Source organism: Helicoverpa armigera, chromosome 18 (genome assembly GCF_030705265.1).
Source record: "Helicoverpa armigera isolate CAAS_96S chromosome 18, ASM3070526v1, whole genome shotgun sequence".
Taxonomy (NCBI): Eukaryota; Metazoa; Arthropoda; class Insecta; order Lepidoptera; family Noctuidae; genus Helicoverpa; species Helicoverpa armigera.
In genome coordinates, this window is record NC_087137.1 from 2,527,178 (window position 1) to 2,554,780 (window position 27,603).

The 27,603-nt window shown below is 34.2% G+C and overlaps 3 protein-coding genes across 3 annotated transcripts; 1 reads left to right on the top strand and 2 right to left on the bottom strand.

Moving 5' to 3' along the window:
- Positions 1-5,576: 5,576 nt before the first annotated feature.
- Positions 5,577-10,991, bottom strand: LOC110375831 (SET domain-containing protein SmydA-8). Its single transcript, XM_064039161.1, has 6 exons — positions 10,689-10,991; positions 8,505-8,547; positions 7,309-7,493; positions 6,968-7,093; positions 6,770-6,892; positions 5,577-6,652 (listed from the first exon to the last, which is right to left on the bottom strand). Exons 2-6 carry the CDS (start codon positions 8,541-8,543, stop codon positions 5,581-5,583), a joined length of 1,545 nt encoding a protein of 514 aa, XP_063895231.1. The 5' UTR covers positions 8,544-8,547; positions 10,689-10,991; the 3' UTR covers positions 5,577-5,580.
- Positions 10,992-11,757: 766 nt separating this feature from the next.
- Positions 11,758-19,784, top strand: LOC110375821 (SET domain-containing protein SmydA-8). Its single transcript, XM_021334081.3, has 3 exons — positions 11,758-13,147; positions 13,953-14,137; positions 19,254-19,784. The coding sequence occupies exons 1-3, from the start codon at positions 11,854-11,856 to the stop codon at positions 19,389-19,391; spliced, it is 1,617 nt and encodes a 538-aa protein (XP_021189756.3). The 5' UTR covers positions 11,758-11,853; the 3' UTR covers positions 19,392-19,784.
- A 175-nt stretch (positions 19,785-19,959) lies between these two features.
- LOC110375804 (neuropeptide receptor 22) lies at positions 19,960-23,293 on the bottom strand. The gene is made up of 8 exons (XM_021334060.3): positions 23,210-23,293; positions 23,016-23,134; positions 22,507-22,810; positions 22,105-22,283; positions 21,762-21,884; positions 21,328-21,522; positions 20,859-21,032; positions 19,960-20,479 (listed from the first exon to the last, which is right to left on the bottom strand). Exons 2-8 carry the CDS (start codon positions 23,085-23,087, stop codon positions 20,273-20,275), a joined length of 1,254 nt encoding a protein of 417 aa, XP_021189735.3. The 5' UTR covers positions 23,088-23,134; positions 23,210-23,293; the 3' UTR covers positions 19,960-20,272.
- Positions 23,294-27,603: the final 4,310 nt, after the last annotated feature.

Here is a 27,603-nt window from a genome sequence, read left to right on the forward strand (position 1 = left end):
AAAAACTACTTGGACAGTAATTAACAACGAAACAGGGAGACGAAAAGTTCGAAAAACTGATTTAAGTCTAGAAACTGATAAAGGTCCCATCAGCAGTAACCTTGAAGTAGCTCAAGAGTTTGAAGCATTCTTCACTAAAATACCTTTCGAGACGACAAAAGCACTAAATTCTTCCACCACCGTGTCTATCGATCTACTCAAAAAACATGTTAAACCATGCTCTTTACTATTTAAATTTCAACATACCAGCGCCGAGGCTATTATTAAAGCCTTTAAAGATCTTAAAATAAAATCAACAGAAGATCTGTGGGGTATGTCTGTCAAGGTATGTAGGTCAATTATTGAAACAATTGCACCTTATTTAACTTACATATTTAATGTTAGCGTAGACCAAGGCGTGTTTCCTGACTTAATGAAACACAGCAAAGTAGTTCCTTTATTCAAATCGGGAAATAGTAAGGAATCGAATAACTACAGACCCGTTTCTGTCTTGCCGGTTCTCAGCAAGGTATTTGAAAAGTTGATGCTTGAACAGATGTTGCGCCATTTCAATAAAAACTCCATCTTTCACAAAGAACAATACGGTTTCACTAAAGGTCGCTGTACAACCGATGCTGGTGTAACTTTGATCAAGCACATCTTTAAGGCTTGGGAGGAAGCTGAAGACTCTATTGGAATCTTCTGCGATCTCTCAAAAGCGTTTGACTGTGTAAATCACGAAACGCTTTTGCGAAAGCTAGAGCATTACGGAATAAGAGATACTTCTCTCCAGCTGTTAAAATCTTATCTAAATGGTCGGCAACTTAAAGTTCAAGTAAACGGCGTAAATTCACGAGGTTCAGTGATGGCAATGGGCGTACCACAAGGTTCTATATTAGGTCCGTTCCTCTTTTTAGTTTACATAAATGATTTGCCCTACTTATTTGATAATCAACCTAAAATGGTGTTGTTTGCCGATGACACTTCTCTTATTTTTAATATTGATCGACGTAGACGTACCTTAGACGACGTAAACAATTCCATTATCCAGGTTCAAAATTGGTTCAACGTTCAACTTGGCTCTTAATGAAAAAAAAACAAAATGCATTCGATTTTCATTGCCAAATGTAAAAAGTAGTGAATGTGACATTATACTTAATAGTGAAAAATTAGAATTTATAAATCAAACAGTTTTCCTGGGAATCACTCTTGACAAAAAACTACAGTGGGGACCCCACATTACATCTCTTGCGGGTCGTCTTAGCTCGGCCGCCTATGCTATTAGAAAGATGAGGCAGCTAGCGGACGTAGAAACAGCTAGACTGGTATATTTTAGTTACTTCCACAGCATCATGTCGTACGGCATTCTGCTGTGGGGACGAGCTGCTGACATTGAATGCATATTTATCTTGCAAAAGCGAGCTGTCAGAGCTATGTACAACTTACGTAGTCGTGAATCTCTTAGGGAACTGTTTAAAAAAATTAATATCATGACCGTACCTTGCCAATTTATTTATGAAAATATCATGTATGTTAGGAAAAACTTACATTTGTTTGAAAAAATATGTGATAGACATAATTATAACACTAGAAATAAAAATAAGATAGCTATCCCGCAGTTTAGATTATCTAAAGTACATACATCTTTCATGGGATATTGTGTCAAATGTTATAATAAAATTCCAGACAACATTCTGGAGCTAAATGACATGCGGTTTAAAACTCATATAAAAGCCACACTTTGTAAGCAAGCATATTATAAATTAGAAGATTACATTCAAGATAAAAATGCTTGGAAACATGCTGGTCCTGCTCCATAGGACATACTGACAATATCTAATTAATTAACAAATTAAAATTACACCAGCAAATAAAATTGTATTCATCTTTTGATTATTTGTTTGTAACTTTGTACCAAAATATAAACCAATTTGTAAATGTGAACACCATGTAGCATTTTAATTGTCACTTTATCCTCATTTGTCTTTGCGATTCTACATGATCTTCGCATGCTTTTACTGTATGTATCAATACATACAAATTGTAATACTATATTATTTTTAAAAAGAGTAACCATGGAGTTTCTTGCCCGTTCTTCTCCATAGGAAGCTACTTTTGGAATGGGCAACTAGAATCAAACTTAGTTATAATTTTGACGTTCATAAGTGCTTGTAAAGGCCTAAATGAAATAAATGATTTGACTTTGACTTTGACTTTGACTTTGACTGTTTGTGTATACTGCGGGTTTAAGATTAGACGATCCAACCTATTCTACACAAGTTTTTGAGGTTTATAAGATTTCATGTAAAGTATTCTGAAATCAGGTTTGTTCAGAAGATACGCCTTTACTGTTAGGCAATACTGATCCACTTTTCAGTATCACTGACATAATTTCCAATCCAATAAAATTGCACAATCCCAATACAATCCGATATCATATAAACTGTTCTTGGCAAGATCCCAAACAGGGGCATCAGTCAACATGTCTTCTTAGCCGTCTAAATGTTCTATTGCAGAAACTAACTCGTTGGCAATTCGGTTAGAGCACTTACTGTCACGTTAATCTATTTTGATGATCCAAACGAGATTAACAACCCGATTGATAGAGGTGTTGAAATGTCCACGTTAGTTTTTCGAATGTAGTTTCTTTTAATTTTTAGGAGACATGGACAATTGAAAGTAATAGATAAAAGTAAACATTCAAACTGAGCTTCTTATTCTTCCTGTCCTGTTCCCGAACTTGTCTGGACTGAGCATTCAAAAATATTTCTACGAGTTGAATTGCAACCCTACTTTTTTTTTGAGAAGTGGTTTAAAAACACAACAAAAATAAATCCCAATCAAGAATTATCTAATTATCTGGTCAAAATTATTGCAGGCTGTTTCATTTTTCAAAATAATGTTGGCCGTATTACCATTAATATAAAATTCTGACATAAAATCCCATTTTCGATTCTTTCAAAAATTCGGTCAAAATATGTCTATGTACCAGAATATATCAGTGATGGAAATTATGAATTCGGAAACGAAGAGTGCATGTTTGAAAAGTTCACGAGCTCTGTTCTAAAAACTTTTTATTATCTATACGGATAAATCCATGCACTATAATACGACTTGAAATGATGGTATGCACGAATATATATTTCTAAAAAAATGAGTTAAAATAACATATAATAATGTACTTACACAAATTGCAATTTACCAGGAGCACTTTAAAAATTCTTAATTTGCCTATTACCGCAGTTTAATTAGAAGCATTATCTAAATCGCTGTTCAAATTAACTTTTTCTCATAATTCAAAGCCACTCTGCGCACGAGTTTCTGTCACTAGCTCTTCGAAGGACTGAATCTGTACTTTCCATTGTGTAACATGCAATTATATTGGTGTTGAAAAAATAGACAGTTAAATCTATAGGATCTACGAACCTTCACGTATGCGTAAGTGTGTTTCGGGAGCAAGATTTTTTTGAATTAAGGAATGATGTGTAAAAATAAAGTTCACCAACAACATAAGACGAGTTTTCTTTAAACAACTTTTTGCTACGATTTTTACGTTCAATTTTCAACGTAAACAGTTAAGAAGAAACGAATGTACATATACAGTCATGGACACATAATTAAAGACACCCCCCGACTCGAAGTGAAATAAATACTTATGGTACTGACATGAGCTTAAGCACGGTATAAACTGTAGTGTAATAATTATTAAAACAAACATTACATTGTGTTCTTTAAATTAAGGACAAAAAATATTTTCTTTCTTTAATACTTTAGATATAAAGCTCTATGGGAAATGAACACTAACTTTTGTAGCTGATACTTGGCTGGTCAGCTAATTAAAGACAGTTAAAGCCCAGTTAAGAAAAAAAAACGAAAGATACAAATAGTTGCCATACTTTTTTTTAGAAGTGGGTAAAATACTTATGAAAACTCGAATTAGGTAATAATTTAGGTTTATTTCATTAAAAATTTTCATTTTAGTCCTACCAATAAGACTAGAACAAAAATTCTGGTAAGTAAAATGTTTTAGGCTTTTTAATATTGTATTTTGACATACGGATTTATTCATACCACTTGATCTATAGTAAGAACATGGCAATAAATTTATTATTAAAGATTTCTTATCAATGGCACTAAAAAAAGCATGGTTTGAGAACAACTCAAAACCGACCCCAAGGAAAACTTGTCCGCAAACAGACATTAAGGCGGTGCTATAGGCAAATAGTGAACCATTTACATGATTCGGTACTGGTTTTTTTGGGAGTCATCTGATGCTAAAAGGACGACAATTGTGTCTGCAGAACTTTTAGACTACAACCGGGTCGGGAAAAGCTGTAAGGCATGGGTATCGGAAGATGTTACTTTTGTAAAAGCACCGCGTGTCCATACCGTAGTTGGCTATTTCTATCAAATGTGAAAGGTGCAGTTAACAAGTGTTCAAAAATGTCGTCTCTTTCTCATTAAACGAAGGGATACGAATAATTCTAAAATAATGTATCGAAATTAGTCGCCTCCAAAACATGAGATGGAACCAAAATACACTAAGAAAGTTCTCAAACATAGGAGGCGAAAACGTAATAGTGTGGGGCTTCTCTCCACTACTTGGTGTGGTGATCTTTTAGAAAGATATTATTAAAAATAGGCGAATTCAAGTACTATAATATTTTAGAAATAGCATTTTGTTATATGCTAAGCATAATTTACCGGTCCTTAGCGCTTTCCAAATTAGAAAAGTTCTGAAAAACACTGTAAGAGTAGTAAAAAGGACTCTTTGATCGAGCAACTTATGATGGTTTTGGTTTGGCCCATCGCAAATTTAATAGAAAAAAAACTGGTGATCGGCCAGAAAACACAATGGCGATAAGTCATACATGAAACATTGATCAATTTTACACAGATTTTTATGAAGCATGGAAGAAAATTCCCGAAGCGACTTAAAACAAAACCGACCGCTTGCACGCTTAGGGATGTCGTGCTGTCATTGAGGTAAAAGGAAATAAACCAAATATTAGTACTCATTAGTATGCTTAGTTTGTTGTCAGAGTTTAATGTTTTACAAAACCTATAATTTATGCCTAGTCTTTACGGATGTTAATGTTGTGATGGCTTTTGGTGAAAATAAAGAATTTATTATTATTATTATTATTATTATAGTTACAGTGTAGGGAATGTTGTTATAGAAAAGTACCATCAATAATATTAATAATTAGCATTTCTTCCTCCGAGCAAATGGAGTGTCTTTAATTATATGGCCAGGCCACGTTATGGTTCATACCGCTCGAGATTCGGATAAAGCGAAAAAAAACTTGTCGCGAAGGATCACTGAAGATAGTCTTTAGTTTTAATATTTCACAATACCCTCTTAAATATTTTAAAATAGAAAATAAAGTTCCAGTAGCAATCAGAAAAAAGAAATACAGATGAAATGCGGCAGCAATTTAAGATTCCAACAGTGTCTTTAATTATGTGTCCATGACTGTATATGTTATCGGTGAAAATGGGCCTTAATGATATTAGGCCGAATTTTGTATAGATAAACGAAAATAAATAAAACACGTGAAAGATACAAACCAATATTTTAATAAATAACTAACCGTCTAACTAAACAGTTAACTTCTTTTGTTTACAAAACTTTTCAAATTCTCTTTTACTATCCTCAATAACAGACTGGAGTTTCTTTCCAGAAATTTCTTCCATATCATCTTTCAGAGAGTTCAATGCATCTTCTATTGCTAGTTTAGCTTCAGTTAGCAACGGTATTAATTCATCATCATTCAAATCTTTTGCCTTTATCAATAAAGCAGAATGTAGTTCATGTTGCAATACACTATTATATAAACTAAGTCGAGCATTCCCTGGATCTAGAGTCTTTGTTATAGCTATTAAATCTCTGCACATTTTAATTTTCTTCTCTAAATATTCTTTTGAAGTGTACCCTGGCTGTCTTCCATACAGTTGTATTAAAGAATGCTTTATCGTATACATATGATAATGATTCGGATGCAGGAATGTTGATAATCTGTATAAAAGATTCTCTAACACAGTTACAGAACCTCCCATCATTAGGACATTTTCAACATCTTCCCCCATTTGGGATATCACCATATTTATTTGGGAATTGCTGACTTTGGCTGGACATTTGCTGCATGACCAATCAGTTTCGTCATCCAAAGGATCTTCTGGTAAATGAATCCCATCACATGGGTTTGTACCATCACCTAAGCATTTCATGGCACTTAGATAAGTACCAAGCTCAGTCGGGTCACTACATCTTGGACATTTACAAGCGAAGAATTTCGTGTCTTTCAAATGTTGCCTCCTGGCTTGAGTTCCCCATAAAGCGTGGCTATACATCGTTGATATGTGATTATCTTTTACTACTGGAACTACGGCTTTTATCGTAATTTTGTACATATCTTTTCTATCTTTAGGTGTAAGACTAAAAGTATGTTTAGTGTTTGGTATGCAACTGTGTTCCATTTTGCAAGTATTAGAATATAGAGCATTTAGTTCTGCTCCTTCAGGTAATCGAATCTCTAAGGCATTTGTGTCGATGATTCCACAAATTCTGTGAAGTAATTCTGAAGTGATTGCGTATGATTTACTTTCCTTTTCATCCAATTTGCTGATAAAGTTGTTCATAAGATATTCAACGATAAATTCGTTCGCCTCACTGTGAATAAAAATAAAATATGTTTTCACTAAGAACAATTGTCATATTAGTTATTTGTATATTTTTTCAAAGTCTAATGTAATAAAAGAAAAATATTATTTCATGTAATCAACGTACTCATATGCTTCAGTGCCCGGTAACCGAGATTCCATGTGCGACTGCATATCCAATAAGTTCTTCCAACCTTCAGGATCTGTCTTCTGCAGAAGAACACATCTCAATGGGAGCAGAGCATCATGTCTGGAAAAGAAAGATTATTATTTCAAGACCTTTATTGAAAGATGTTTACTTAAAGATTCATGACGAATAATGTACCTGTAGTAATCAGCCATATCATTGACAACACATTCAGGTCTGAGACTGAGTATAGCACATTCTGCAGCATGATATCTTGGGTCCTTTAGTCCTGGACAGTTGCCTGAACACACGGGCCAGCCGCATCTGTAGAAAAAATTTAAATTTATTGGGTGCGTTAAAAAACGAAGGCCACTTTTCGGAAACTAACCGCTATCAGTCAACAAAGAAATAGACTGATATTACATTCTGTTAAATTTAAGTCAGTAGTGGCTATACTGACCGCCATAATATTGAAATATTAACTTAGTATCAAACTGTCCTCACTTTTTCCACTAAATTCATCAATCTCAAATACTTACTTAGCGCATCTTTCTCCAGCCTCAGTTAGCACTGGTTTGTAACATCCAACGCAAGGCATGATTGCTTCTGGATCCAGCATACCCTTGGGTCCAAAGACCAGAGGTCGTTCAGTGAGGACCAGGTCTCCTGGAGTCAAATCTCTAGCAGCAACTAGATATCTACCAAGATCTTCTGATGTATGAACCTGGAAATGTTTTTTAAGGTTTTAGTTTATTTTTATAAGCATGTTTAGATGTCGTTAATTCAGGCTCAGTCTATTTGCTAGCTTAACTATGTCCAAATATTTCTTTATTATGTATATCTTCGTATTGAAACATTATACATTTTGGAAGACTCTTATAGCTTAGTCTCAATCTAGTTTTAAATCTTTGCTTTCTAATAAATAAAACGAACGTCATGTGAGGGTCACAAAAGGATTTTATTAGGTACCATGCTTTAAGTAAGAGAGATACATATTATCAAAGTTACATTGGACCCTTTTAACTTAGGTAAATATTTTGTTATCAATACACGATTATTAATGAACAAGTCCCATTTGTTCTGCTTGAAAAATATATTATTAGACAGTTACCACACCATTACTTTCGACTTATACTTTGACCTCTATTTCATGCATTTTTTAAGATTTAAGACCTACATATTTCTACGAACGTGGTGCTTACAACCATTGACACACGACAAGATAGTCCGAGTCATGGGGAAGATCATACTTTCGTGTATGACTTGAACATATATTTAACTCTCAAATATTTTCGTACTGATACCGTGTAATACTAGTAAAATGTTCCTTCGACAACCGATGAAAGATGTAAAGCTGAAGGTTTCAGATACTTTCAAGCAATACTACATCAACTTATCCGATATGCGTATCAAGAAATTGGCATTTTCTTATGATTTTCTAAGGACCCTTCGATTTTAAGTCGGGAGTGAGGTGGAATTGATGATTGGTGATGAACGCCATCTAGTAACAGCACAAATACATTATTATGTGGAGGAAATATGAAATACTACTGCAGCTATACGTGGTGTTGGGGCATAAAGCGTGGTCATGGGTTCGCAGTTTAACGGCTAGATGTCGCTGTTTTAAAGATTCCTTCATATTTAAACTTTTTAATGTTTCATAAAAGTTATGTCGCATACGAGGAACCCTTTGTATTTTATTTTATTAAAACAAAAATACGTTTCCAGAACTTACCACGTAAGCTAATTCACTGGTACCGTTTGTATCAGCCATTTTTCTGAAAAAAAATAAATAAGTAAAATTAGCGCAATTCTATTCGGAGTCTACTTCAGTAGTGTCCTGAATTAAGGATTTAGTATCAACAATTATCATAATCTAGGGTTTAATCAAACCTATTGAGAGATTTGATAGTACACGCACTTTCCATGAATTTGTAGTCCTAAAAATCCTGATTTCTTGGTGAATTGGAATGGTAATAAATAATAATATTTGATCATTAGTAAATCCATGACACGTCAGAGGTAGTAGAATAAATGAAAGCAAAAGTATTGATAACGAAAAGAGAAATAATGCATTTTCTAATCTAATAGATGATCTAAATAAATCAGCAGTAATCGACACATTTGTCACAGTTGACAATTTGGCAGCTCTCGCTCAGTCCATCTCATCGATGTCAGGGTCGTAATTATAAGAGTAATGATCCCTGCACTGCCAGGCCTAATTATTTTATGTAATTCAAAATTAATCAAATGTTAGGAAAGTATATTCGATACAGTATGTAGGTAATCCTACTCTCACGCACATGAACATGCAGCAAAGGTCCCACCGTCCCATTTTCAAAATTAATTTGAAAAATATAGCCCCAGCTTTTCCTGCGATATTGGTTCGAGCATAGTAACAAACTCGTCAGATTTATAATATTACTGACTTTCACCAGCAGTTTTACCCAAAATGACAAGAAAATATTTTACATTTAATAAAGCCACCAAACTGTGTGTTAACAGTTTGTTGGCGGGATAGCCCGAGCACCTGAATAATAAAAAGTAACCAAACCTTCCTCAATGCATGGGCTGTCTAACACACGATTTTTTTTTTCAATCTGTTTGCAAGTGCTGACTTAGTTCCTGAGATAAGCGCGTTCAAGCAAACAAGCTTTTCATCTTTATCATGTTGGTACAGATACCTTAGCATAGATTTAAAAGCTACTAAACCTAAATACTCCAGCTTCTGGAAATCTAGATGAAATGAAATCCTCGTAAAACATGACATTCATAATATTTGTAGGTGTAATAAATTCTCTCGTGTGTATTTTGTCTGTCCAAACATAAATTTCATTTGGCAAATGGTGCACTTTTCCATGGACGAAACATTTAAATGGGTTACTATTCTATTTTTGGTACATATCTTGTAAAATCTGGTTCTTTGAAAATATCTTCTGCATTCTTTTTGGCTTCCGTATTCATCAACAGTTCATTAGCGTTCTCAAAATGTTGGTTTTTGATTTTGGTTCTCTAGGATTTTTTTTATTGTATACTAGTTTCCACTAGAGGTTTCTCCCGCATAAAGTGAGAACAATTCCTTATTTATTGCCTAACCTATAACACCTACCGCACCTAACCTACCGCAGTAAATGGCCTACATATTTTTTTGAGATTAGAGTGGTCAAGCAAACAAACACACAAAAAAAAAACTCAGCTTCAGCTTTGTTATTTACGTATAGACGTACAAAGATTCAGTATGTTGAATTATGTTCTCTGTATAAAATATCTAGGTCACAATGTCGTTCAAAGCTATCGCGAAAACGTAAGTTTACATGATCCGAGTTTTTGTATACCTATCAATAGATCTGATACTGAAATATCATAGGAATATACTTTTAGAGATAAGTAAGCCCATTGAATACTAGAAAATGACAATACCAGGTTACGTTTTCATGACTGTAAGTTTTACTTCTAAGGGTCTTTCTCTCAAAAAATGTGGTAGTTAATTTTATTTTTAATAAGAACCACATTTACTATAGTGATATCGCCAAACCATTGTTCTAAATTACAATTGCTTCGCGATTCTATTTTAGTACGATCCTATATGATGATGACGTCAGATTATCAGTAAATTGAGAAGACCTATACATGTATTTGATGCCCAACCGATATTATTACAATTTATATAATTTTTTACAGCATTTCCAGTACATAAACTTGCTAAAATATGAAGATTTTAATATTTCCGTCGTTATTTTTCTTAGATGACTTCTATAATTTTTATAAGCCCAGTTCATTGCTAGCATTATTTATAATAAACTCTTTAGACTTCACATTATAATTTAGTTCTGTATTTTATGTTTCTTATTCATCATTACTCAGTTTTTATTCGAAATTAGGTATTATCCAATAAATAACTTTGAATATATATACTCACATGTTTTTATTAAGATTGTATTCCAAAATTTTAAACACCACTCGTAAATCACCCAAATATTTTTCACAATTTCCGTTGAACTGTTCGTTTTTTCTCCAAAAACCTGGAAAAGTTACCACTGCGCGTGAGCAACTGGCAGTTGCTCTATGTATGACTGACTATAGCTTTCCATTGCGTAACAAACGTGAATGAACTAAAAAAAACATCTTCCAACGATTTATGAAAAAAACTTTCAGCGGTGGATTTATATGAATTTATTGGTGAACATTAAAGAGAGCTTAACGGTAGTAAAAGTGAAACATTTAATGTTTGTGAATCTATTATTTCATACCTACAACCAATGAAGGATTTTCAATGTATGTAAGAACGGATATCCACTTACTCTCGAAAATTAATATTCTCCTTTAAAAGTCTTCACCATTCAGTAATCAGTCCATTCCAATTTCAACTTAATGACTTTAGAAATACAATTGAGTTTTTAACAACTGCCTTATTTTGCACTTTTAAGATTCCTAACAGTACCAGACAGTCTGAATAGCATAAATACTATAAAGCTAAAGACTACATTGCCAAATCTTGTACCACAACATAACAGCTGTTTCATTTCTAAGCCATTCTAAAACTTGTTGCACACATGCGTGAATAAAATTGGTTTATTAGAAGTGCTAAAAGAAAATCCTATCGTATAACTTGCATATTTTGCATATTTACATATTTTTGCCAGCTCTTCCCTTATCAAAAACATGGTCTTTTGTTTTGACAAAAGACCCAAAAATATTGATAGAGGAATTTGAAGTACTTGAAAAGTACTTGAAAACAGGTTGATGATCAGTAAGATAAAATAAGCAGTCAAGGGATAGCTATAGAGCTGGTGATGCAATGCAAAGTTGTTGTCCGCAAGAAGTAAACAAATAACAGTGCATTAAAAAATTGGGTCACATCAAATGCATTGAAAACATAGCTTGAATTAAATGAAAATAACCAGTAGATATTGCAGCAGTATGTTGTACAAAGGGCATTAATACTCAATTCTGTTGGCACTGTTCCCAAATCTTTACTGTCTTGTTAATTATGCATGTCTATTTAGAACGAGTATTGTGTTTGATACCAAGCGGAGCGGGCGTGCATCTCGGCCTAATAAACGAGTGCCTTAGAATTTCGCGAAATGCCAACCTGCGAGGTTTGCCAACAACCAGCAAACCAGATCTGTGGTGGTTGCAAGCTGGTCTATTACTGCTCCAGACCCCATCAGAAACTAGGATGGCGGGAAGGACACAAGTTCAAATGCTGTGCTTTCAAGATCCAGTATTCAGACACGTTGGGACGCCACATGGTAGCAACAAGAGATATACAACAAGGTGAAATGATCATCAAAGAGAAACCAGCTGTGATTGGACCGAGGATCACATGCCCGACCGTATGTTTAACGTGTGGTAAAAGTCTGGATCCAAAGGAATTCCACAGTAATTGGGATTATTATAAGTGTTCCAAGTGCAACTGGCCAATGTGTGGTCCCGAGTGCGAAGCAGCTGAAGTTCACAAACCGGAGTGCAAAGCTATGACAGACAGGAAATATAAATGTGATATTAAATACCAGGGCCCTAACAAAGTTCAAGCGGCCTACTGTGTTATATCGCCACTCAGAGTTTTGTTGATGAGTACCTCTAACCCACTTCAGTACGAGAACATAATGCATCTTGAGTCCCATTTGGAAGATAGGATAAACACCCCTCTGTATACGATTTTAAAGGCTAATTTAGTGACGTTCGTAGTACAAGTGCTTGGACTGCCATTCGACGAAGAAACTATATTGAAGGTCGCATCTATATTTGACACGAACTCCTTTGATGTACGGTCGCCAGATGGGTCTAGGCGATTGCGAGCTATTTATTTGACGGCTTCAATGATGGATCATAGCTGCAAGCCTAATACGAAGCACATATTTTTGGGCGATGATTTCCACATGGCGGTAATAGCTACGGTACCGATATCGAAGGGCGATTTGATAACGGCGACGTATACTCAATCATTATGGGGGACCTTGGATAGACGAAAGCATTTACAGACGAGTAAATTGTTTGACTGTGAATGTGAAAGATGTAAGGATCCAACAGAGCTGGGTACTCACTTGGGGAACATATACTGTTCCGTATGCAACAATCCTTTTGGTCCCAATACTGAATGGCGAGGCGCTATGATTGTTTCAACAAATCCGCTGGACGAAAACGCACCATGGAAATGTGAAAAATGCGAACACTTTATTTTAAGCAAGCAGATGGTTTGGGGCAACAACGCTCTGAAACAAGATCTTCAGAAATTGAACAAGACTGTTCCTAATGAGTTTGAAGAGTTCATTGAGAAATATAGTCAGACACTTCATCCTACCAATCATTTAGTAGTGCAAGCCAAGTTGGCATTAGTACAAATATATGGGAACTATAAAGGATATAGTTTAACAGGTATATAAGTACATTTGTTTTTAAACTAGAGCCAGTGATTGAAGTGTATTTTTGGACTGGGTGTTTTTAACCTCATTCAGAACAGTACAGCTACATAATACAAAAATAACTTTTTAACACTTCGTTAGATTTTGTAAACATAACAACGAATTGTTGAACTATAGCAATTACGATAAATATTACAGTATCTCAATATTATCCAACACATATGTAGGTATACGTACTACGTACATGCACATAATGCATATTTTTTACTAAGTAGTTTCTTTTAACAAAATCCGTGAACCACATTTTCCTTTCAATAGAATTTAATTGGAACGCTGACAGACGAAGCAAGCTATTTTAAGCGGTCATTAGCTCACGTTATTATTATTAAACCTCATTTATATAACGCAAAACCAGAAAATCTGTCGAAGGTCCCATGCATTGTTGTTTTCTTCTTAATAAACAAAAAACGCAAACAAAATTAGAAACGGCTTGTTTGTTTAACTAAATACTACGACTTCGTCTATTTTCGTATCCTCAGGCATGTTAGTTTGTATGAATTAAGACTTAGCATGACATGTAACGAGTCTAAAATCGTCTTGCAGATTATTTATTTCGTTTTACCCTACCTTTGATTTCTTTTAATTAAGTAAAGCTTTTCGTTTACTACACGCAAATCTTCGGTATTGGATGTTTTCTGCCTCTAAGCGAATCGCAATACAAATTCATAGAGTTTCGTAGACAGATATGCATCCCAACATTTTGTTTAGTATGAGAGATTTACATACCGTTATAACATTAACGTACAAATCCTTTGCAGAACTGCCCAACGCTCTCCTGCAAAGAAAGCTGGACCTCTGCCACGAGTTGTTGGAAATAGCTGATAAACTGGAGCCAGGCTGGTCCAAGTTCAGAGGAACTTTGCTCTTGGAATTACAGGGTGCTATGACCATGAAGACCAAAAGGGAATTTGAAACTGGCAAGATCACAAAGGCTGCTGCTCAAGTAAGAATTGTATTTACTTAGTTTTTACTCTTGAAAGAATGTAGGTTCTTTTTTAACAGTCAAAGATATTTCCAAAGTGTAGGTACAGTTGGTGAATTGGAAAATAAAAACATTTATGTGCTAACTGCTCTGTTGGCCGCAGTTTAGAAGAGTGCTTAAATATCAACAATATCTAAGCGATGTTTAGCAATTTACTTATGACCACAAATCATCGAAACTCTTTTCACAATAACACGGAAAATAAAGATTATATGGACGTTGACATAGCAGTATTGTGAAAATCTTGAAATTATATGACGTTAATTTCATCCTTGTTTCTATTTGATCCAGCCCGGCATGAAATCCAAAGCCAAGATTAAAATTAAATCTAGTATCGCATTAAAATCTAAATTATCATTATTACATAGCAGTCAGATTAAACACTGCAATGTAATATTAGTAGCTACAAGACAGAACACAAGATGAGTGTAGTCCAAATTGCTTTCAGTTGACATTTATGATAGTCGAGTATAAATAGTTGGTTGGAAGTCGCATGCTACTGGTTTTTTTGTTAAATAGTAATTACGGGTTTTATTATTATTGTGACACTTTTATGTAATTGCATGGAGATTAAATAATTTTGTCGAGGAGTGAGTACAATTTTAGATTCTTGTACTGAAAAATTTTGTTAGGGATTTTGCAACATTACATGATAAAAGTTTGAAACATGACTGGCAAAATATGTTACTACTAAAGCCTCGATAAAATTATGCTATTTCTTATTTATATCCAGAAATATGTGCTCTTTAGGATGTTACCTGACATATCAATCGTCACTCGGTCGATGCTATGAATCGTTTGGTAGACATCGGTCGACAGATTTGTTATCGTTTCCATACTGACCGAGTCGACCACCGATTGATGGTATCGAACTATTGATTGCTTTAGTAACACCATGAAGTTCGTAAATTGACGATCAATCACTACCTTTAATTTCTTCATTTATTACATTGAACATGTTCTTATTTATCTGAGGGCACGGCAGTGCCCCAGCCAAGACTCGAGCAAAGCGGGCACGGCCGTACCATCTTTTCTCGAAACGTTTCGCGGCTATTTCAGCCCTCTGTATCTTCCATATGAACAAAGCATGGAGTTTAAGTTTTCGACGACCAAGAGTAAGTATTAGAACAAGCTCAGTCTCAAAATTACAAGACATTTGAATAAATAGTTTACGAGTTATGAGCGATCAAAGTTACACCATTTTGTCACTGACTCACTCACTGACCGATCATCAAAAGTCTAAGGTACTTCTAGCAAACTTAGAACCTTCAAATTTGGCACCAAGATAGGTTATTAGCTACATATAAAGGGAAAATTATAAAAACCTTAAAACTTAATAAAAAAATAGGTAACAAATTTATATTTGCGGTTTTTCAAGAACATTGTGTATGAATTTTGTCTGCATTGATAACTTTGTTATTTATTTATGTACAAAATGTTACTATTTGTTTTATTGTTACGTAGTGTGGTGTATTGTTATTATGTACTAGCCGTTTTCACGCGGTTTCACCCGCATCCCATGGTAACTTCTGCCCATACCGGGATAAAATATAGCCTATGTTACTCGTGGATAATGTAGCTTTCGAATGGTGAAAGAGTTTTTAAAAACGGTCCAGTAGTTTTTGAGCCTATTCATTACAACCAAACAAACAAACAAAGTTTTCCTCTTTATAATATTAGTATAGATTAAATATACATACGTATGAATAAAAAAGCTAGGTTAAAATGAAATGAATAATGATAAAATCTTTCATATTAATGCAGTGCGATAAATACTGCATGGTCGCTCGATAGATGACGTTGTCCTGGTCTAAATCGCGCTATGGTTTCGTTACATAGCTTAGTATAAAGTAGGACTTAAAAAAATAATAAAACCGTTTAAAAAATAATTTCATGTGATAGCGCCATCTACCTCTGAAATAAATCTCTTTTATTCAAAAAGATATTCGATTAAAAAATTCGACAATTTCGAAATTGTTTAGTTTATTTTAAAAAAATGTTGTTTACGTGCTACTTTAGGTCTACATATTTAGTTTGTTATATACTTAGAGAAGAAAGAGACCTACAAAAAATAAATTAGATCCCACCAAAAACATTAAATGTAAAAAAAGCCAATCCTCTACGCAATTCCTCCACCGTAAAAAGTTTTGAGATCGCATAGAAGCCAAGTCCTGTTTAACTTTATTTGTAATAATAAATCAATATTTTGTGACTATATCAATAGTTTTGTTCACATTACAATAATATTGTCTTGGCCATGAGCACATGTTAAAAGTCGCTCCTTGAAATAATGTGTAAATACCATTGAATTGATAAATTCTATATGGACATAATTTTACGATTGGACTGATTATGGACTGATTGGAATTTGAGATCACCATAGACTTAACATGCGCCATAGCACATGCAGTTCATTGATGTTGGATGATACTGACTGTCGGTCATTTAGTAACAATTGAATAAATTTAAAGTATTTAATTCTGCGATATTAAACTTCATGTTTGACTTTCACCTCTCCAAGATATGCTGTATTATATTTGTAGTTTATTGTGCTCATGGCCAAGTCAATATTATTGTAATGTGAACAAAACTATTGATATAGTCACAAAATATTGATTTATTATTACAAATAAAGTTAAACAGGACTTGGCTTCTATGCGATCTCAAAACTTTTTACGGTGGAGGAATTGCGTAGAGGATTGGCTTTTTTTACATTTAATGTTTTTGGTGGGATTTTATTCTTTAGCTTTTCAAATTCAACTATGCAACTCTTTCATCGATCTACAATAATAGTAACTTCACATTCTATCTACTAGATCCCACCAAAAACATTAAATGTAAAAAAAGCCAATCCTCTACGCAATTCCTCCACCGTAAAAAGTTTTGAGATCGCATAGAAGCCAAGTCCTGTTCAACTTTATTTGTAATAATAAATCAATATTTTGTGACCATTTCAATAGTTTCGTTCACTTTACAATAATATTGACTTGGCCATGAGCACAATAAACTACAAATATAATACAGCATATCTTGGAGAGGTGAAAGTCAATCATGAAGTTTAATATCACAGAATTAAATACCTTTAGTTTTTTCAATTGTTACTAAATGACCGACAGTCAGTATCATCCAAAATCATGACCTGCATATTTACTATGGCGCATGTTTGGTCCATGGTGGTCTCAAATTCCAATCAGTCCAATCGTAAAATCATGTCCATATAGAATGTATCAATTCAATGGTATTTACACATTATTTCAGGGAGCGACTATTAACTTGTGCTCATGGCCAAGACAATATTATTGTAATGTGAACAAAACTATTGATATAGTCACAAAATATTGATTTATTATTACAAATAAAGTTGAACAGGACTTGGCTTCTATGCGATCTCAAAACTTTTTACGGTGGAGGAATTGCGTAGAGGATTGGCTTTTTTTACATTTAATGTTTTTGGTGGGATCTAATTTATTTTTTGTAGGTCTCCTTCTTCTCTAAGTATATAACAAATTAAATTAACTTACATGCAACTAACTAAATATATAACAAACTAAATATGTAGATTTTTTTTAAATAAATTAAACAATTTCGAAATTGTCGAATTTTTTAATCGAATATCTTTTAGAATAAAAGAGATTTATTTCAGAGGTAGATGGCGCTATCACATGAAATTATTTGTTTTTTTTTTTTTAACTAAAAACCGTAGCGCGATTTAGACCAGGACAACGCCATCTATCGAGCGAGCATGCAGTATTTATCGCACTGCATTAATATGAAAGATTTTATCATTATTCATTTTATTTTAACCTAGCTTTTTTATTCATATGTATGTATATTTAATACATAATAACAATATACCACACTACGTAACAATAAAACAAATGGTAACATTTTGTACATAAATAAATAACAAAGTTATCAATGCAGTCAAAATTCATACACAATGTTCTTGAAAAACCGCAAATATAAATTTGTTTCCTATTTTTTATTAACTTTTAAGGTTTTTATAATTTTTCCTTTATATGTAGCTAATAACCTATCTTGGTGCCAAATTTGAAGGTTCTAAGTTTGCTAGAAGTACCTTAGACTTTTGATGATCGGTCAGTGAGTGAGTCAGTGACAAAATGGTGTAACTTTGATCGCTCATAACTCGTAAACTATTTATTCAAATTTCTTGTAATTTTGGGACTGAGCTTGTTCTAATACTTACTCTTGGTCATCGAAAACCTAAACTCCTAGCTTTGTTCACATGGAAGATACAGGGGGCTGAAATAGCCGCGAAACGCTTCGAGAAAAGATGGTACGGCCGTGCCCGCTTTGCTCGAGTCTTGGCTGGGGCACTGCCGTGCCCTCAGATAGCATTTTATACAATTTGGATGATCGCCAGATTTAATAAACTTTCATCTGGTGACATCGTTGGCCTATATTTTAAAACAAAGTGATGATCAACATGATACTATCATAAAAATCTGTTTATATAACAGTAAATATAAGTCTTGATTGCGAAGTTTTTGAAGTATGAAATGTACTTTTTTACGTTTTATTTGGTATGTCTCATTGATTTTATTAGGTGCTTCAATATAATCTATAGTTATATCAAATAGTTACTGTCTAACAGCCAGTTTCTTCATCAAAAGTTAAAGCCAAAGTAAAAGTCAAAGTAATGTCTAAAGTAAAAGTAACGGTTAAATTCAATTTTTCTATGAATTTTGCTGTCACTTTCGCCTTGAAAAAACGAATTTGACCGTTACTTTAACTTTACACATTACTTTAACTTTAACTTTTGATGAAAAAACTGGCCGTTAGATGCTAAGCTTTGAAGTGGTTTGAACGTACTTAAATTATATTTTGTTTTAAATAAATTAAAATATAAGCTGACGTTCTGTACCACCGTGTTAGTTTGATATTCAACGGCTGAGTTTGCATTATACATGCATTAGTGTTACTGTAGGGAAAATTGCGGACTCCGGATCTATCAGACGGGACTTTTACTGAAATTCTTTTTAAATTAGTCCTATAGTTCCATATATAAGTAACAGATCATAAAAAATAAAATATCTGCATTGTTTGTTCTTTTCAGGATGAGCTGATGGAGAGTCTAACATTACTTCAAGAGGCAACAAATATACTGAGGATAGAACCCAGCATGAAAGATAATCTGGAATTAAAGATAACCGAACTGACGCAACTTCTAGATGCGACGGCTCCGGAAACTTAAGTCATACTCATCATCATCTGTCACCAGTGTTTTATATGGAGCGACTGTCATCTCAAGTTCTCCAGTTACCTGGGCAACCCGATATTTCCTGATAAGGCTGAGGACAACCCGTAACGATTGCCCAAAAGTTGATCAAATGATAGTTGGGATTCACCATGGCAACTGATTCATGGACCGACTGCACCAAGGGTTGATCCTTGTGTGTGAGTGATTGCGGCTGTTACGTTGCCACGAGCTCTTCGGACTTAAAAATAATAAACTTCGTTTTACCTAATATAACCTAATGAATTTACTTACAAACAAGGAAATGTATTCTTAAATGTACGTATTTATTTTCAATAAGATTTATAGTAATGTTAAGGAGGTGTATGGAAAATAAATAAAATTGCGAAACGGTGTCTCAATAATAATGTATTTGTATTAAATTATTAACACAAGATATAGGTAATTTTATTTTATATACCTTCACTATGCATACTTGTGTTAGGTACATTTAAATATTATATTTTCACCAACCTAGACTAACAATATGTCATACAACAAAATATTTAAAGAAATATTTTATTCATATGTTGAACACCGTAAAACAAAATATTACAAAAAACGGGCACTTACTACATCAAACAAGGTAGAAGAAAGATAAAAAAATACTTGTTAACTCTAAAAAGCATACAAAATGAATCGTTTATTACTTTGATTTATCCCGGTCATAATATTTTATTTATTATCATAATCATTCTGGAATATTAATAATGAATGATAAACTTCCTGCTTTATACTTTTTTGGTAATATTCTTCAATTCTCTCAAATCGATATTTTTGAATAATACGTCTCAATCATGTGTTTCTTTTCTCCTTGTATTTTCCTTTTAAGTTTAGCATTAGACTGGTTCTGTCTTAACAGGCGTTACTTTAGTAGGCTTAGTAGTAACTTCGTCAGCCTTTATACTGAAATCAAGACAATCTTTCTTGATGTGCAGTATGTTCTTAATCGCTCGAGATAGTTTTTTCTCAGGTTTAGGCGAATGACCGATCACGAAAACCTTTTCTGTGTTCTTGTCTTCAATTTGGACTCTTTTCTTGTTTAGCTGAAATTGTAAAAATACAGTACTGTTACACTATACCTACAATAATATCCTCTCTCCTCTAGAGGCTACGAAAATACTGAACTAATTCGGAAAATTATTTCTCTATTCGTACCTCCGAGGAAGTCATGCTATATTTTGTCAAAATATGGGAAAAAGTTCTCGCGGTACTATCTATAAATTTCTAGCCTCTGTTATCTCAAATATATCAATTCAATTTACTCGCGATGGAGTTATCATAAATTGCAAAAAAACTACTCAAAATAAGGAAAAAATACTCATAAATCTGTGCAGTTATAAAAACATTTCAATTTTTGCAAAGATTGTTTGTAGTCTCGTTTCAATTTACATGTGTTATAAGAACTAAATTGTGTAAGCTTACCATAGTACAGATACAGCACCACATCCCGAACTTAAAGCAGGCGATGCCAGGAGTCCTGTCCATAGCTTTCCTGAATCTCGCATTAGTAAACCCGTAGATAAGGGGGTTGACAGCACAATTCATGTACATGAGGAAGTTTGCGGAGAACCACATTATTTCGTAACTTCCTTCGACCTGGAAGATAACCATTTACTTGCTACTGCTAGAATTTTGAAATCTACAAGTCCCATTTTCGGAGTCTCATGTCTTGGTAATAAAACAATACTATACAAACAGAGGTTCGTAGCGCAATGTTCAAGAGCCCAGCATTGTTTTTTTAATTACTATCGTTTTAAATACGCAAGTGTACATTGAATGTGGAAATCAAATGGTTTTATCTGTTTTCAGCCATATATGTTTTGCTTTATTTGTTCAGACTAACAATTGATGACAATGGTCAGGAAAAGTTAAAACAGAAAATGATTCTTACCGCATTAATCAGTGGCTCCAAGTTATTTCTCCAGTAAATCAAAGCAGTGTATGGTACTCTGCAGGCCACACCAGCTAAGAGCACGCAGGCCGTGATCCTCAAAGCTCGGCTTCTGGCCCTAGCTATGGATCGACCCCCTCCTCGGGCTGATAGCTCCCGAACACTGCTTTCTAGACGCCACATTATTGTTCCATACTGTGGAATTTGTAGCCAGAAAACAATATCAGTATCTATAAAATATGTCTACATTATAAAACTCGCCTTCAGGGATTATAAAAATCTTTATAAGTAGAGATTCTACAGTCGTTTAATAATATACTAAAAAAGATTGATACGGAATTCGAAGCTCGGCCATATTAAGATTACATCGTGAAATAAAAGGTAAGTATTGGTTAAAGATCATCTAACAAGAAGAACAATATTAATCAACTTACGGTTATAAGCATTAGACCCAGGGGAACCCATACCAAAAGCATCAATATGAAGTGCCAGTATATGCCAAGTACCGCAACATCTTCCACGCAGAAACTCTCCAAATAGTCCAGCCATTGTCGTTCCTACATACAAAATTAATTAAATATTTGGTCGTGAACGAGAAATCAATTAGGGCTGAGTCGCATATTTCAGCAAGCAAAAGCGATTTAACTTATAGAATGGTGATGAAACACGATACTGTTATCAATGAAAAAATCCTAGAGAACAATATTCCAAAGTCTTAGGATTCTTTCAAATAGAAGTTTCGTAAAAAAAGACGAAGAAAATATACTGACAACTTACCATATAATACCTCTTTATAGTCCACGGCAAGGATAAAGCACAAGAGCAAATCCACGATGCTATGATCAGCCTGGGAGCAGCTTTGATTGTGATTCTCGCCTCTGCAGTGAGAGCAGCAGCTGCCATTCGGTCGTAAGATACCAGTAGGATTGCGCAAACGCTTGACAGTAGGAAAGAGGCTGAAAATGTTATTTGATAAGGAGTTCTGCACTACAAAAATACAAAATAGCCGTAGTCGTAGAAAAATTCCACTGCTGGACAGTTTCGCCAAGTTGGGGGCATTTTTCCATATTTACCGCGTTCTGCATAAGTAATTTGGCACAGAGTAGGTTTTTTTCTATTAGAATATAATCATTGAATTATTCATTGCAAATCTCTGGACTTCAGGATGATTGAACTTACCCTGGAGGAACCCTTCAAATCGACAACCAAAGTTCTTCAAAACATAGTTCTGATAGAAATCTCTAACAAGCATGAACCAAGGACAGATGACCAATGTCATCAAATCCGTCAGCGCCAAGTTTCCAATCAAGCAATTACTGGCAGACCAGAGCCATTTATTCCTGATCAGAATGATCAATATAATTGAATTTAGGAAGATCCCTGCAACGCCAATTACTAACATTGCTGTTGTCTTCAAGGCTATTTCTTGGGCTGGTTTCACGTGCCATAATGTATTAGGGAAGGGAATTTGCGATGTGTCTATCTGTAAAAATAGATAATGGGATGTACTGGATTTTGGTATTGTAATCATTAACTATCGTTTTGGATTTAGGAGCTGATGGTTCAAAATAACTCTGTGCTATATTATGAAAGTACCTAGTTTAAAAAATAATTGCCTAATTTTCTAGAAATAAGAAATTAGTTTTTAGATTTTCTATTAAAATCGTTAGAAACATTAATTAACTTACATTTGCCACATCATCCGCAGTTAAATTGGAAACCGACTTGGTATCCACATCATCAAAATTACAATCATCCATATTGAATGTTTCACTTCTATTCACTTTATCACTTCATTGACTGTTATCTGTAAAACAATAAATAATCATAATTTGCTATCTCCTGAAATTATTTTATCTTGTTCTTTATTATTTATGCTTACGTTTCTATCTATAGCTTATTTTACAGCTTATAAATATTTCGATAGCTTTTCAACACCACTGTGACCCAACTTTCTACCGAAAACATGACACGTAAACTGAAAATATTTTACTGAATATTCATTGAGTGTCGATATGCCATACTCCAGATAACATTTGTAAGGTAGTCCATTACCGTGAAAGCTTTGTTATCAGAAAGATGATTGATAGGAACGAAATAACAAACTCTGATGTAAAGGCTTGGGTTTTTTACTGATTTACGATATCACATGTCAGTTTGGACGTTATCGATGTACTTTTAGAGTGTAGTTGGACTAATTATTTCTCGTCATAATTGTATGGCGTGTTAGCACTTTGCAAAAATTAAGGAAAATACGTAAATAGATGATTGGGTGAATTGAGCCACCATCTTTGTCCTAGTCCTTATGATTTAACATTCCTAAGGAATAAATAAGCACATCAAGGCATATTATCGTTGCCAGTCTTTTTGGCTCGTTAAATTATAGAAAATCTGAGTACTTAAGCCACCAATCAACTCCTGTGAGATATTTGAATCACGCTCCAGTATCTTATGAATATTTTTTTACCACTTGAGTCTTCAAAACCTGCCATCTAGCAAACCAAAAAGGAACTCTAACTCCAACTGTGCCGAGTTTGTGTCTCGTGCATCAGTTTAGTTTCACGTCCTTCAAACTCGAGCAGTTCTCTCAACTGCCGCTAGATGTCACTTGAATCAATTGGCAAAAAAATTAAGTGATTATTGCAGGTACACATAATCACAATGAAGCTATCTTTGTGGTTAGTGGGACCATACATACAGTACCTATTGTAAGACTAACATTAGATACCTGTTATACCTACAAACAATATTATAAATAATCCACTTTGCAACGAAAACGAATTACTTATATGTATACCTAAAGAGGAAGCAAGGTCATAAAGGAATTTCCTCTGATATGAGTAATACCGCAAAAACAGCTAGCAGATAAGGTCAATTTTAAAATCGTCAAGATATCACTATACGACAATGCAGTAAGCGTATTATAATGAAGTTCAAAAAATTCATTGTTTCAAGTTTCACATGAACAAATGCGATTTTGATGTGTGGCATTGAGATCTCAAGATAGGTGTGAATGTCACTAATGTAAGATTTATCTCGTTATATGATTGTTTGTACGAAAATACCCCACTATTATGGTGGTTACGTGTGTTCTTAAATTGTATGTGATTTAGATTGTTTCAAAATAATGGAGACTAAATTACTGTTAGCAATTTAGCTAGAAATAAGAAGGAAAATTTTTAGCATAACTTTATCAGACTTTTAGCTTTTATCCTCAACCTAGCTATTATTACGATGTCCATATCGGTCATCGGCTGTAGTGTCTAGTCTTTCTAATCAGCAAAACTGAAAATGTTCACAGAGAAGGACCATTTTTGTAAACAAAACATTTGTCAATCCCCACAACACCTCCGTTTTAGTCTATGCCACAACTTTATAATAACACACCTCCTCTATAATCTGGAGACATCACAGCGCCAGTAAATTCAACCACAATTGTTGGAACCACCCCAAGCATTAACACACAACTAATGACTTAAATAAAGTCGCCATGTTGGAAATATGAAGAAAGAAACGTCAACTTTGCACAATTATGTGTCTGGTGGTCGGATGTAGGAAACTTTAGAATGGCAAAATGGTTTATGAATATTTACCCCTTGTATAATTTTTGTCGCCGACAGTATTTTTTGCACATTTGACCGATAACATTATTTTGATCAATAGTGGATCAAAGTACTGACAATAAATGTAAAGGATTCTACAAGTTACCACCATTAGGGCACTATATTTATGTAGTGAATCATTATTTCCATCCTGCATTCCCATATCTATTGTAAAAATAGAAACAAAAGGTGGAAGCTAGTGTTCCTTCTTCTTCATGCCCAGTGTGTTCGTGGTTGGTCGATGATCTGGGGCAATATTTTGAAGATAGTCTTGTTTATCATTATGCTGAAGAAATAATCTGACCAGCAGGTTCATATCAATGATAGACAGAAATTTTAATAAAGCTTCCTCTACCTCGTTTGTCTATTCCTACTCTTTGTAGCAGTTAATAGCGACAGACAGACAGCAATCGCACACGACGTCTCATTTGTTTAACGGTGCTCATATTGTATAGGATTATTATTATCATGGAAGTACTTACCATTGTTGTTGTAGAAAAAATATTCTGGGAATGATAGAAAAGTATAGTTAAGTTTGTGCATTTAGATTTAAAGAAGCAAAAACTTTCTTAATAGTGTCTTTTTCTGACACTTACGCGAATATTAGACATTTAAATAAAACTACTTTTACGGATTTTAACGCGGTTATATTAATATTATTGACGTTTCGGATCCCGTGAGTCTGCCCGTGACCATGGATGCTGTAAAGGATCCGAAACGTCAATAATATTAATATAACCGCGATAAAATCCGTAAAAGTAGTTTTATTTAAGTGTCTTTTTCATTTAAACACTTTGATGGTTTCATGCGATGACTATTATGAAAGTAAAACATCTAAGGCAAGAAATCTACATTTTGTACTTATCGGGAGACAAGTAGTCATCTTCTGTCCTTACTCCAGTTTCTTCCATACTTCTCTATCTAACATCATCTCTGTCTTCAAAGAGGCATTTAATTTTTTTTAATCTTTCACACAATCCATTCAACGTTTCTTTAATCGACCCTTCCTCCATATCCATCCGCATAAGTTGTGACGAAATTCTTGAACAAAAACAATAATTCAATAGACCATATTGAACCTAAAGTAACCTAATTCCTAACAATACAAATCCAGGTAGTTTAAAAACTATCGTTTGCACAGAACTGAAACCGACAGCTTATAAGGAAACAACATAATGAACGTTAACCGGTCATGCTCATGTCACGAGTGATCGAGTGACCTTTGTTGCTAGTGTATGATATGAAATGGGACAGGCTTTATTCTGAGTGGATGACGTCAGGAATTTGGCAATTATTGGAAAAATGTACGTGATGTAATTTCTTGTATGACCAAATAATTCTTGCGATAAAGAATTTTTGGATTTAGCTTGGCAGCCAGAGGTTAAATCCAGACTTGTCTTTAGAGAAAACGTTGAATACATGAAAATATATTATGTAATTAAAACGATGAAATTCTGCTATAGTTAACCTTATGAACTGATGAAATAAAAGCATTAATTTAGAAAATTATTTCGACAAGGAATAATAACAATAATTGTTTCAAGAGTTTCATGAAATCGTCTGTATTCGTGTGTCCTAAAAGAATACAAGAAATGTACACCACCAACCTTTCCAAACTTGGTAGCTAAATAAAGCACAAACACTTAAAGAAACAGAAAAATATTTCAGAATACACCCGCACCAGAAACCACAACTGTCGACAGCAATTTTGTACGAATGAGGTTGGCATACACGTCTCAATCCTTGACAAGCTATACGAAAATCAACCTTATGGCTTGAAAATAAGGGTTATGAGGACCGAGGGTAATTTTGCATGTAATGGAAATCGTGAGGACATGTAGACGTCTAGCACTTTGGAGTACTTTGCGACATTATGATTGTTGTTTGAGCTCATAATTGAGGCATGTGGCGTTATTAGCTTGGCTGCGAGCATTTAGGAGACGGATTATTTTTGAGAGATGTGTTTTTAATGATGGAGGTGTTATAATGCAATAGGAAACTCCAGGTATATCTCACATAATCAGCTGAATGAGAGCTACTGAAACGTGACCGACAGCCTATAGTTGACGGCTAGATAAAGGGTAAGTTACCAAAGGCTAGAATTAACAATGAAAATAACGAGGAGCCATAACTCAATTTTCTAAAACGTTAATCAATTGGAAGTACAATAACCTACTGTCCAGACAAATTCAAACAAACACGAAACCAATAACCAGAACCCAACCCAAACAATACTAACCCACAAACACCCATAAAATGAAGTACTAGAAATCAATATAACATACATAAGTCAACAGCAGACAATCTTTCAAATCTCTAGACTGAATAAAATCTAATAAAGGTAAAGTCACTGGTGGCTGATAAAAATTCACTGAGACATACGGCATAAGAAATTAAACGTAATGATATGAAATGACGTGGAAGGGGAGGAGGTAAGTATGCTCGATGTGTGGTTTCGTCTGTCTGCAGTATTAGGGGGTGATTGAAGATTTCTTTATGAGTTTTGGATTTGTTTGGGTACCTTAATTTCTGACTTCTTAACGTTGAGAGAGAAGTAATGACGGCTATTGCAGTTAACAAAATGTTCTCTTAAATGATTATCTTTTTGAAAGTTTCTTTATTTTCTTCGTTATGCTTACATTTTAAAATTAGGTGCCTTTTTAACAAGGATGCT